Source organism: Saimiri boliviensis, chromosome 12 (assembly GCF_048565385.1).
Source record: "Saimiri boliviensis isolate mSaiBol1 chromosome 12, mSaiBol1.pri, whole genome shotgun sequence".
NCBI classification, from domain to species: domain Eukaryota; kingdom Metazoa; phylum Chordata; class Mammalia; order Primates; family Cebidae; genus Saimiri; species Saimiri boliviensis.
The window spans coordinates 53,283,988-53,296,537 of NC_133460.1; the positions used below are offsets into that span (position 1 = coordinate 53,283,988).

Genomic DNA, 12,550 nt, shown 5'->3' on the forward strand with positions numbered 1-12,550 from the left:
CTTTAAATGATGGGTATGTTATTTTAGCAAGATTTTTAGGTCATATTTCTCCTTTGTTTTGATGAATAGCCCATGAAACTAATCCTCAAGATCTGGAAACTAAAGATTTTTATTTAATCCAAATGTTGTACTGGAAGAAGAAATCAACGGTAGTATATTTACTTAATGAAGATATGTGTGATAAAAGACGACAACTCTGGGGGTTACACACTCGAAGGAATAGAAGTGGCAAAGGTTAATAGTAGGCAGAAAGTAGCTGGATGAAACAGTTTGTCTTCATCTTAGAAGATCTAGCTATCTGTGGAGACCATCACAGTTTCCTTAAAAGCTAAGGTTTTTAAGTGTGCAGGAATATCTCATATCCTCCCCCAATCACCAAATGGAGTCTTGCTCTGTCGCCCAGGCTAGAGTGTAGTGGCGCAATCTTGGCTCACTGCAACCTCCACCTCTCAGGTTCAAGCAATTCTCTTGCCTCAGCCTCCTGTGTAGCTTGGATTACAGGTACGTACCACCACACCTGGCTAATATTTGTATGTTCAGTAGTGATGGGGTTTCACAGTGTTGGTCAGGCTGGTCTTAAAACTGCTGACCTCAAGTGATACGCCCACCTTGGCCTCCCAAAGTGCTGGGATTACAGGCGTGATCCACTGCGCCCAGCCACACAAGGAATAAAAATAGGATTTTCAGGGATCCACCAGGGCTAAAAGGCTGTTGGGGACATAGTCCTTTTCCTTAAAGAAATACTGACTAAAATAGTAACAGCAGGTTTTTGGAGTAGAGTTGGGACATCACTGTTTTTGCCTCATTTTCCCAATCCGAAAGGGGTAATGTATCATTAAAGGGTAATGATATTGGTATTTAGTGTTGCCAACTGCTTTTATCACTGCTTTACCCTGGAAAGTTGCCGACTATAGAGATTCCAGCCTGTTTGAGTTAAAGGAAAAATCCAAGGCTACTACTGAATTAGCAGTTTCTAAAACTGTCTCGTTTTTGCTATGCACCATATGTTCACTGGTGCTGCCTTCCTGCTGCAGTATAATCATTTTCTCAAATCAGTTGCCTCTCAGGACAAGATCAGCATTTTCCTAGGGTTCTGCAGCACCACTTAAGGAATGAACCTATCAAAGGAACTCCCTTTGAATAAAATGATGGTGACTCCCGCACACAGAAAATAATCATCTACTGCATTTGCTCTTGGGATATACTGCCTTATGAATTTAGAACAAGGGATCCAGGATTAGCTGTAACTCTGTGCTTAAAAAATATTCTACTACTACTAAGTATTCATGAATCTTTGTTATCCGTAGGTGGTGGTAGTGATAGGAAAGGGAACTTTGATCACTAATCTCTCAGACTGTGGCCAGAATGGTGATGCTTAAGGAAAAGTATGAGTGGCTATTAACATACTGAGGTTAGGGGGAGGAGTACTGAGAAGTGCTTTGCAGCAACACTCACAGCCTGTGTGATGATGCAGAAGAAAATCTGATCATCTGATCATGTTCACCCTGCTTTGACATTAAGCCTTGCCCATCGGAGAATGTTCAATCAATAGTAGACCTAAAAAAAATCAACTTGTTGCTTTCATCTTTTTATTGATAATATGACCAGAGCTAGCAAAATGATTTACTGGATTCTAGCAAATTAATAAATATAACAATTTAATTGTAACAGGAAACATTCTACCTGGACATTTTAGTAGAAATTGCTAGAGGGAAGGAGCTCCTGGCATACATCCTAGTTGGACAGAAGAGAAGAAAGCACAGGAGAAAACTGGACAGTCCAAGTATAGATTGTTGAGATTAGGGATTCAGCAGAAAGAAAAGCAAAAGTTCTCATTCTTCTTTTGAGGTACAAACTTTGAGGGGTCAGCATTAAAAACAAAAAGCAATTGAACTTAGGAAAAAGGAATAAATATTTGGCAACATTTTGACTTTAACTGCCAATCTGAGATTAGTTTCTTTAGAAATTTGGAAGCTGAAAAACGTGGCCTTTCTTATTCAATGAAAGGCAGGGTGGGTATCGTGGGCAGGCAAAGGTAAGAAAGCTGCTCAGCGGGCTCCTTGTACCAGCACCAACCAGTAGTCCTCAACAGCATAAACAGGATGAGTGTAAGGGCTATCCTAGCATAAGGGAAAGACAGTTATAAGCTGAGAAGCCTGAAAGAAGAAAAGAATGGAGCCACAAAGAGAAGAAAATAGCATAAATAATAAGAAGGCAACATGAAGAACAAGCACTTATATCTTAAGTTTCAGGCTTTCTCCATTTCTTGATGTCTAATGAGGCAAAATAACTGGATAAGGACTACCAAGATGAAGAACTTAAATAAAATGACACGATGAAGTTGAGTGCAATTATACAACTGTTGACTGACTTTCCAAAACCATGGTGATCAGTACAGTATCATCAATGTTAACAAGGATTTTGTTTCTGCCTCATTATAACGTACTTCCATGCATTTTGTCAGTTATAGTAGGTACATTTAAGCACTCCAGTGACAATTATGACAATAGTTTCTGGAAGAAATCTATGACTATAGTTTTGGGAAGCACACAATATTAATTTCCCCTAAAGACAAGGAATATAAGCAAATTCAACTCCTTAAGAACAACAACAAAAATAAAAGATTTAAAAAGACTGATGACAGTGAGGCAGGCACATTTTCCTCCTTTTGCTGAACTGGGGGATGAGGCATTTAGGTTAACTATGATTTAACTGGTGTTGGGTAAGGTTTATAAAACATGAAGATGGCAAAGTTTCATTTAAGTTTTTCCTTTTACTACTTCAATTTGCTTAAAAGCACAAATGCTTGTGCTTGCAGTAACTTCCTAAAAGCATAAATAATGTTCCCTTTTACTACCTTAATAAAGCATTTGCCCCTTTGATACAAATGATTTTTTTACTGTGCTAACAGCTGAACCAGTGGCACAAAACTGAGATGGTATTTACTGCAGCAAGGTCCCTGTAAATCAAATTCTAAGCTTTACATAAAAATCTTATTTATAAAAAATACAATACCAAGTACAGTGAGAATGGAGCATGGAGCAGCAGTGCTCCCTGCCAGGGCCATGTGGAAGTGGCTTTTGCTACAGTGCTTGCTTAATGGCACAAGTGAAAAGCTGAATAAGGCAAACACTTGAAGAGGCAGTTTTTTGTAAACTTCTGGGGGTGGGGAGAATTTCCTCTCTTGGGACAGATACTGGTTTGGGATGGCCAAGATCAGAAGGTGTGGTATCTGGCTGCATCTAACACATCACAGATTAAGATAGCTTCTGCTGGAGACCAGTTAACTCCTTTTAGGAGAGTTAACTCCTTTCTGCCTTTACTGTTACAATGTGCAGCCTTCAGATTGTACCCTCCTATGGAAAAAAAAATTACCTCCAAAAATTTCCTAAGTGAAAAGATACAAAATAAGCTAAGTCACTAAAAGGTTTCCTTAGCTTAAAGCGCCTTAAGAATTCTACATTGATAACTAAGCAATTTTGTTAGCGGTGTGTAGCTAGACACAAATGCTTTAACTAGAATATGTATTCCCACCCACTTGGTATCTAATAGTAATACACTGTAATGACACTTGGAAAACAAACTGGTCTTGAGGAATTTTGGCCTCTTCTCATGTTCTCACTTGGAACTTTCCAGCTTTTGTGACGTATTTGACTCCTTTAAATGGCTTATATTTCTCCCCATACATGTCCAAACGGTTTACTTTTAAGCCTGTGTCAAAAAGAGTGAAAAAGAATAAATTATCATGATCCCAACCAATATAATGTTAGCAATTGAGCATGGTAAATCTGACATTAACCAGTGTCCCTTCTACCATTTGGAAGAAACATCTCTTCTAACATTTACAAATTATTGCACTTTGATGGGATGGTTTTGGTTAAGCGTCCCACATAGGCAGGGAATGTCTGTGAAGTATAATTCTACTTTCTGTAAATATGAACAACTCCGTCTTTGGTGCTTGAATGAGGGCAGAGGTAAGGAGAGGCTGTGTGAAATAAGGTGCTCTCCAAAATCATTTGGTTGGTGCCTGAGAGACTGGTCCTCTAAGCACAGTGTAAAAGGCAAATGGGCTGTTGCTCTTTCTAGAGTGGGAAAATTTTGTTACCCTTTTAAGTGCCTAATAATATTGAGCTTGTAAAACTCAATTACCCTTAACTACAAGTGAGCCTTACCCTTACCTGAAATAGCAAGCTGCTGGATCTTAAACTGTATGTTGAGGCTCGGATTCTCTTCTGGTTTGGGGGCTCCAGACTGTAAATTTACCAGTCCTTTAAGACTTGGGAGCTTTTGTGGGGTAATTTTTCCTACATCCCATGTTAGTACCTTGGAAAGACAAAAAATGAAAAACAAATGGAACTATTTATTAAAGACAAACCCTCAAAAAGGTTTAAAGGCACCATAAACTTCTGTACAAAATCAAGTGCAGTCTAATGAAAACAAGGTATCTGGGATCTACAATGAGTTTACTTCTGATTAGCTCTGTGACTTTGAATGGGAAGTAGGGGCAGAGAATCCACATTTGTTGAGCATTTTCTTTTGTATTAGCACTGTGCTTAGCACTATTTATATGTTGTCTCATTGAGGGCTGTGAAGTAGCTTTTGTCTTCTATTTACAAATGAGGAAATTAAGGGTCAGAGATCAAATGACTTGCTCAAAGCCACACAGCTAGTCAGAGAAAAGGCTGGGATTTGCACCTAAGGCCTTCTGATTTCAAATGTTCTCCATCATACTATCTTCACTACTTTTCTCTGTGCCTGTTAATTTTTCTGTAAAATCATTAGATTGACTTGAGATGGTGTTTTTAAAACTTAACTGTGCAACCCATTGTTCAAATGAAATCTTTAGTGTGGAGTCTCAACAGCAAATGAGATCAAGAAAGTAAAGCTGTCATAGTTGAAGCTGCGGTAAAGGGCCAGGAAACTGAAACTCTCTTTCTCAGCCCTGTGTGGTGTCCAGGAGGAGGTTCTTTGAATCCTTACAACTGCATTAAACAATCTTTAACATTCTATGACATTATTCAAAAAACATGTCTTTTCATTTATCAGGCACCGCAATGACTCTGGTATTGAAAACAATCATATTTACTATCTAAGCAGGAAGCTGAGAGAAAATCATCTGCTACAGTTTCTCTAAAAACCCTCTGCTACAGGAAAATGTAAGTAAGGTGAGCAGCTTTCCCAGCCCCAAGAAAGAGTATGAAATGATGCTTTTAAATGAAAAAGAAAAAGGTCTTAATGATCAATTTACATAGAAAACTTAATAATTCATAGACCATAATTCTTCTATCTACATAATGTTTTCTTTTTTTTTTTTTTTTGAGACGGAGTTTCGCTCTTGCTACCCAGGCTTGAGTGCAATGGCGCGATCTCGGCTCACCGCAACCTCCGCCTCCTGAGTTCAGGCAATTCTCCTGCCTCAGCCTCCTGAGTAGCTGGGATTACAGGCACGTGCCACCATGCCTAGCTAATTTTTTGTATTTTTAGGAGAGACGGGGTTTCACCATGTTGACCAGGATGGTCTCGATCTCTTGACCTCGTGATCCACTCGCCTCAGCCTCCCAAAGTGCTGGGATTACAGGCTTGAGCCACTGTACCCGGCCAATGTTTTCTTTTTTTAAAAAAGCTTTTACTGGCTGAGCGAGGTGGCTCATGCCTGTAACCCCAGCACTTTGGGAGGCTGAGGTGGGCGGTCAGGAGTTCGAGCCCAGGCTGGCCAACATGATGAAACCCTGTCTCTACTAAAAATACAAAACAATTGGCTGGGCATGGTGGCGCTTGCCTGTAATCCCAGCTACTCAGGAGGCTCTAAGGCAGGAGAATCGCTTGAACTTGGAGAGCAGAGGTTGCAGTGAGCTAAGATCGCGCCATGTACTCCAGCCTGGGCAATAAGAGTGAGACTCTTGTCTCAAAATAAATAAATAAATAAATAAAAGCTTTTACTTCTTTCTTATTAGATAGCAGAGTGAGACTCTGGATTAATAATGGATGAATGAAGACACACTCTGAAAAAGGACAGAATGACTCACTTTTCTGTTCATTTACTTAATGACTCACTTTTCTGTTCATCTACTTGATAGCAGATGCAGGATTCCCTCTGTAGCCAGTGGCAGAAGCACAGCACAGTATGCTCTCCAGGTTTTGAAATGACCTTTAGTTTTAAACAAGGTGCTAAACCTTTCCCTCCATCCCTCCCCCCAAATCACAAAATAGATTGCAGAAACACTTGCTCACTCTTGATTTGAAGTTGCTGTACCTTGGTGACTGGATCAAATGTATAGCTGCCTTGTGTGGATGTCAGGTTCATGTTCAGCACAACTTTTGGCATGTGAACTGTCACTGTAATTCCTTCAATAGTTTTCCCCATATTCTGCTTTGGTCCAATTGTTATATCAAATCTGCCACAAGAACTGTTCTCCTTAAAGCTGATACTATGTTTCACATATACTGGTATTGCCACTAGACTAAAAAGAGAAACAGAGAAAGACACAAAAGCACAAATACAATTAATGGTGTGGGGAGAGCTCCAGAAGTATCCTGAAAACCTCTGTACAGGTATCCTGAAAAACTCTGTACAGAGTATCCTATCTTCCCTTTAACTTAAGGCCCTACAGAGTTGGCTCTCTGTAGCCACAGTTCTGCATCCTTGAATTTGACCAGTTAAGAACTGAAAATATTATTTTAAAAAATCAGCCAGGCATGGTGGCTCACACCCGTAATCCCAGCACTTTGGGAGGCCAAGACAGCGGGAATAACCTGAGGTCAGGAGTTTGAAAGTAGCCTGGCCAACACAGTGAAACCTCATCTCCACAAAAATGCAAAAATTAGCTGGGGCCAGGTGTGGTGCCCCTGTAATCTCAGTATTTTGGAAGGCCTAGGTGAGTGGATCACCTGAGGTCAGGAGTTTGAGACCAGCCTGGCTAACATGGTGAAACCCCGTCCTACTGAAAATACAAAAATTAGCTGGGCAGGGTGGCGAGTGCCTATAGTTCCAGCTAACTGGGAGGCTGAGGCAGGAGAATCACTTGAACCCAGGGGGCGGAGGTTGCAGTGAGCTGTGATCAAGCCATTGCGCTCCAGCCTCAGCAACAAGAGCAAAACTCCATCTCAAAAAAGAAAAAAAAAATTAGCTGGGCGTGGTGGTGAGCGCCTGTAATTGCAGCTACTTGGGAGGCTGAGGCAGGAGAATTGCTTGAACGCAGGAGGTGGAGGTTGCTGTGAGCTGAGATTGAGCAACTGCACTCCAGCCTGGGCGACAGTAGTGAAACTGCATCTCAAAAATAACTCCCCCAAAACAAGAAACAACAACTGGGGCAAATGGCCCTAGTTTAAAAAATGGATTACAATCCAATGGAAAAATAGCGTAAAATACATATACGTGTGTGTGTGTGTATGTATTTTTTTTTTTTTTTTTGAGACGAAGTCTCACCCTGTCACCCAGGCTGGAGTGCAATGGCGTGATCTTGGCTCACTGCAAGCTCCGCCTCCTGGGTTCAAGCAATTCTCCTGCCTCAGCCTCCTGAGTAGTGGGGATTACAGGCACCCGCCACCAGGCCCAGCTAATTTTTGTATTTTTAGTAGAGACGGGGTTTCACCATGTTGGCCAGGCTGATCTCAAACTCCCGACCCTAGGTGATCCGCCCACCTTGGCCTCCCAAAGTGCTGGGATTACAGGTGTGAGCCACTGTGCCTGGCCTAAAATATGTTTAATATAATTGAAACAGTTCCTATGTGATAAGAGCCAAGAAATAATTTCTCTGCTTTTGAGTCCTGTCATGATGATACTCAAATAACTTCTGGTATTTTCAAGAAACAAACTAGCTATAACTACGACTCCCAATGCTAAGGGGTTTTTTTTTTTGAGATGGAGTTTGACCCTGTTGGTCAGGCTGGAATGTAGTGGCATGATATGTCACTGCAACCTCTGCCTCCCAAGTTCAAGTGATTCTCATGTCTCAGCCTCCCAAGTTGTTGAGATTGTAGGCGTATGCTACCACTCCTTACTAATTTTATATTTTTAGTAGAGAGAGGGTTTCACCATGTTGACCAGACTGGTCTAGAACTCCTGACCTCAAGTGATCTGCCCACCTTGGCAGATTGGGAGTTGGGATTACAGGAGTAAACCACAGCCCCTAGCCCCCAGTGCTAAACAGTTCCTTTAAAATTCAATGCAGAGAAGAGTGACTTGAGGCAGTAAGTTGGGGAATGTCCTCATGAGCTACAGGTAGGTCTGTCTCCTTCTGTTAGCTACAAAGTCTACAGACCACGGTAAGATTATGGCAATTGTTCATGGTTTTGCCCAGGTTATGCATGGTCCATTTTGCTTTGCTTGCAAAGTACTCAGCTGTCAGAAACAGAGCAAAATGGACCATGCATAACCTGAGCAAAGAACCAGTGCCATAATTTGACCGCCCATAACCTTGCAAAGAACTGGTACCATAACCACTTCCCCAGGTTATATACGGTCTGCTTGCTCTTAGCTATAGGTTTTACTCTAGTCTCATTTAGTACCACTCTAAATTCATACATTCATAGTATACTGATTATTTTAGGTGTGTATTTTTGCCAGTTCTCACTGGGTCTCCTGGTGAGCCATGGTTAAAGTGAGCAGTGATGACCTCAAGTATTCAACTGTCAGAAAGAAACAGGGACAGGTGAGTTCTGCTTGATATGTATGATGGCCGATTCTGACTGATGCATCTGAACATACTTTTGTGAGCTGACGCGGTATGATATGAGTCTGAAATTTCCATCTGGAGGAATAAATGACAAAACTCTTTCAGATTCCCAACGCTTGAACCGGATGCAGGGGTGGAAGCTGACATCATCCAGAAGCCTAGGGTTCTGCCAGCAAAATAGAAGACAGCCAGGTTCATACAGTATAATAAATATGTTAACTCTACTCAGACACCTTGACAAATTAATATATTCCCTGAAGACAAAGCAGTCATGGAAGAGTTTATGACCACATCAACACAACTTTATAGTTTCACAATGCTTTAAAGTTTATAAATATTTTATGTAAATTATTTTATTTGAATTTCAATAACTATAAAGAAGAAAAGGCAAGTAGTATTATTTCCCTTTAACAAAAAAACTGAAGTTCAGCTGGGCGCAGTGGCTCATGCCTGTAATCCCAGCACTTTGGGAGGCTGAGGCAGGCGGATCACCTAAGGTCAGGAGTTTGAGACCAGCCTGACCTACAAGGAGAAACCCTGTCTCTAGAAAAAACAAACAAAAAAACAAAACTGAGGTTCAGAGGACTTAAGGTCAGGACAAACTGGTGACAACACCAGAAGTCAGTTCTCTTAATTGTTCCTAGCAGTATATTATGGGGACTTTAAAATGATAAAAAGACCAATGCCCTTTCATATCAGCAAAGCAAATAATTATTCAGTAAAAATGATATTGGTGTTTTGCAGAAGCAAGCCAGCCAATTTTAAGCGTTTTCTAGCAAACTCAGGCAAAGACTTCCCTTAGCCTTTCCATAAAGACCATGCTCATCATGTAAGCGATTGTCTTAGGAAACACTGTTAGAAATATTTTTCAGTTAACCCTTTGCAATCCAAGATGCAAACTTATCTCAATATTTATCATTTCATTTAGTACTTCACATGTATTAGGCATGCAAGGGGCTATAAAACAGGAGAATACAACTTACCATGAAAGAAAGGGAGAGATCAGGCATTCCAGAGAGTTTAATGCAAGCATCAATGACCCCCTGAATTTCTGCAAAGACTGTAGATCCTGAAGAAAAAAAAAGGGAGACAACATCAAGAGAATCTCAGTCTTAACTAGAGCTATCACTGTATCTTTTTATTTTTATTTATTTATTATTTTTAGAGACAGCGTCTTGCTCTGTTGCCAAGGTGGGAGTGCAGTTGCACGATCATAGCTCACCGCAGCCTCAAACTCCTGGGCTCAAGTAATCCTCCTGTGCTAGCCTCCCGAACAGTTGGGAATATAAGTGTGTGCCACCACACCTAGCCCACACAATCACTTTATCTAGAATAATGTAGATACCCCTGAGTGTCAGAGATACTGAAGCTTTATATCTCTATTAAAACAGGTCAGGGAACAAGGTCCATACCTAACTCTGGTTGGAATATGGTCATGTATTCATTCATTCATTTTTCTTTTTTAAGAGATGAGATCTCACTAGCTAGTCCCAGCTGGTCCTCAGAATAACTGCGACTACAGGTGTGCCAGTGTAGAATCTAAATTTTTTTTTTTTTTTTTTGAGGCAGGGTCTTGCTCTGTCACCCAGGGCTGGAGTGCAGTAGTGCTATCATGGCTCACTGCAGCCTCAACCTCCTGGGTTCAAGCAATCCTCTCACCTCAGCCTCCCAAGCAGCTGGAACTACAAGCATGCACCTCCACGCCCCGGCTAAATTTTGTATTTTTTTTTTTATAGAGACGAGGTCTTGCTATGTTGCTCAGGCTGGTCTCAAACTCTTGGGCTCAAGCAAACCACCTACTTCAGCCTCCCAAAGTGCTGGGATTACCAGCATGACCTTCCGTGCCCAGCCAGAATATGCTAATTCTAAGGAAAATTAAACTGTCTCCTTTATGGAGCCAACCCTGTAAGACAAGGGGATTTGAGTTTAAAACATATTTGGCCAGGCACAGTGGCTCATGCCTGTAATCCTGGCACTTAGGGAGGCCAAAGTGGGTGGACTGCCTGAGCTCAGGAGTTTCGGACGAGCCTGGGCAACGTGGCGAAACCCTGTCTCTACTAAAAATACAAAAAATTAGCCAGGTGTGGTGGCGTGTGCCTGTAGTCCCAGCTACTTGGGAGGCTTAGGCAGGAGAATAGCTTGAACTCAGCAGGTGGAGGTTGCAGTGAGCTGAGATTGCACCACTGCACTACAGCCTGGGTGACAAAGTGAGAGCGAGACTCTGTCTCAAAAAAAAAAAAAAAAAAAAAGGAAAATGAGGCAAGTGTATTATGAAACGATCTCAGTTAACTTTTAAGAAATAGATCTCTCTCTCTCTCTTTTTTTTTAGAGACAGGGCCTCCCTCTATCATCCAGGCTACAGTACAGTGGTATGAACATAGCTCACTATAGCCTTGAACTCCTGGGCTCAAGCAATCCTCCTGCCTCCTGTATAGGCGGGATTAGGTGAATCCATGCCCAGCTTATTTTTTAATTTGTTGGTAGCTATGGGGTCCCACTATGTTGCCTACGCTGGTCTTGAACTCCTGGTCTCAAGTGATCTTCCTGCCTCAGCCTCCCAAAGTGCTGGGATTATAGGTGTGAGCCACTGTGCCTGGCAAAAATCTATTATTCTATAAAGATGGAATGTTAAAATGAAAAGGGCACTCATACTGACTATAATTCAGAATAAGTCATCATTACATATTAACAAGTTGTGTGACCTGGAACAGTTCACTTAACCCTTCTGAGCCTTGGCTTTGTTAGTTTCCTTATGTACAAAATAAATGTAAGGGAAGGACTAGTTTTTTTTTTTTTTTTTTTTTTTTGAGATGGAGTCTCTCTCTGTCACCTAGGCTGGAGTGCAGTGGTATGATCTTGACTCACTGCAATCTTCACCTCCTGGGTTCAAGCAATTCTCCTGCCTCAGCCTCCTGAGTAGCTGGGACTATAGGCATGTGCCACCAGACCTGGCTAATTTTTTTTATTTTTAGTACAGATGGGCTTTCAGCATGTAGGCCAGCATGGTCTTGATCTCCTGACCCTATGATGTGCCTGCCTCAGCCTCCCAAAGTGCTGTAATTACAGGCATGAGCCACCACGCCACATGGATTTTTTGTTTTTGTTTTTTTGAGTTGGAGTCTTGCTCTGTCACCCAGGCTAGAGTGCAATGGCATGATCTCGGCTCACTACAACCTCTGCCTCCCAGGTTTAAGCAATTCTCCTGCCTCAGCCTCCCAAGTAGCTGGAATTACAGGCACCCACCACCAGGCCTGGCAAGTTTTTATATTTTTAGTAGAGACAGGGTTTCACCATGTTGGCCAGGCTGGTCTTGGAACTCCTGACCTCAAGTGATCCACCCGCTTTGGCTTCCCAAAGTGCTGGGGTTACAGGCATGAGCCACCGCACCCAGCTGATATTTTTAAGAAAGAAATTTCATTATTCTTATAGAGTACAATTGTTTTATCTCGTTAAAAAGATAATTAGACTGGGTGTGGTGGCTGATGCCTATAATTCAAGAACTTTGGGAAGCTGAGGTAGGTGGAATGCTTGAGCCCAGGAGTTCCAAGACTGGACTGGGCAACGACCCTGTCTATACAAAAAAAAAACAAAAGTTAGCCAGGCATAGACCCCAAGTAGCTGGGACTATAGGCTACTCAGGAGGCTGAGGTGGAAGGATTGCATGAGCTGGAGGTCAAGGCTGCAATAAGAAGGGATTGTGCCACTGCACTCCAGACTGGGCGAAAGAGCAAGACCCTGCATTAAAAAAAAAAAAAAAAAAAAGTGAAAAAAGTACTGCACATAATAGTAGCAAAAGCATGGTATATGGTAGATTTTTAATAAATGTTAGAATGAATAAATAGCAAGAGGTAAAGGTATATAGGGGTAACAGTTGG

General features: G+C 41.6%; 1 protein-coding gene across 5 annotated transcripts in view; it reads right to left on the reverse strand.

The window, feature by feature from the left end:
- Nucleotides 1-1,572: 1,572 nt before the first annotated feature.
- The window catches only part of AP3M1 (adaptor related protein complex 3 subunit mu 1), a 30,986-nt gene continuing 20,008 nt past the window's right edge, over nucleotides 1,573-12,550 (reverse strand). For all 5 annotated transcript variants that reach the window (XM_010350484.3, XM_003939786.4, XM_074382421.1 and 2 more), the window contains 5 exons: nucleotides 9,659-9,744; nucleotides 8,708-8,841; nucleotides 6,254-6,461; nucleotides 4,179-4,323; nucleotides 1,573-3,711 (listed from right to left, as the gene is read on the reverse strand). In XM_010350484.3, the coding sequence (XP_010348786.1) occupies nucleotides 3,611-3,711; nucleotides 4,179-4,323; nucleotides 6,254-6,461; nucleotides 8,708-8,841; nucleotides 9,659-9,744 (674 nt within the window). In that variant the 3' untranslated portion in view covers nucleotides 1,573-3,610. The remainder of the gene's footprint in view (nucleotides 3,712-4,178; nucleotides 4,324-6,253; nucleotides 6,462-8,707; nucleotides 8,842-9,658; nucleotides 9,745-12,550) is intronic.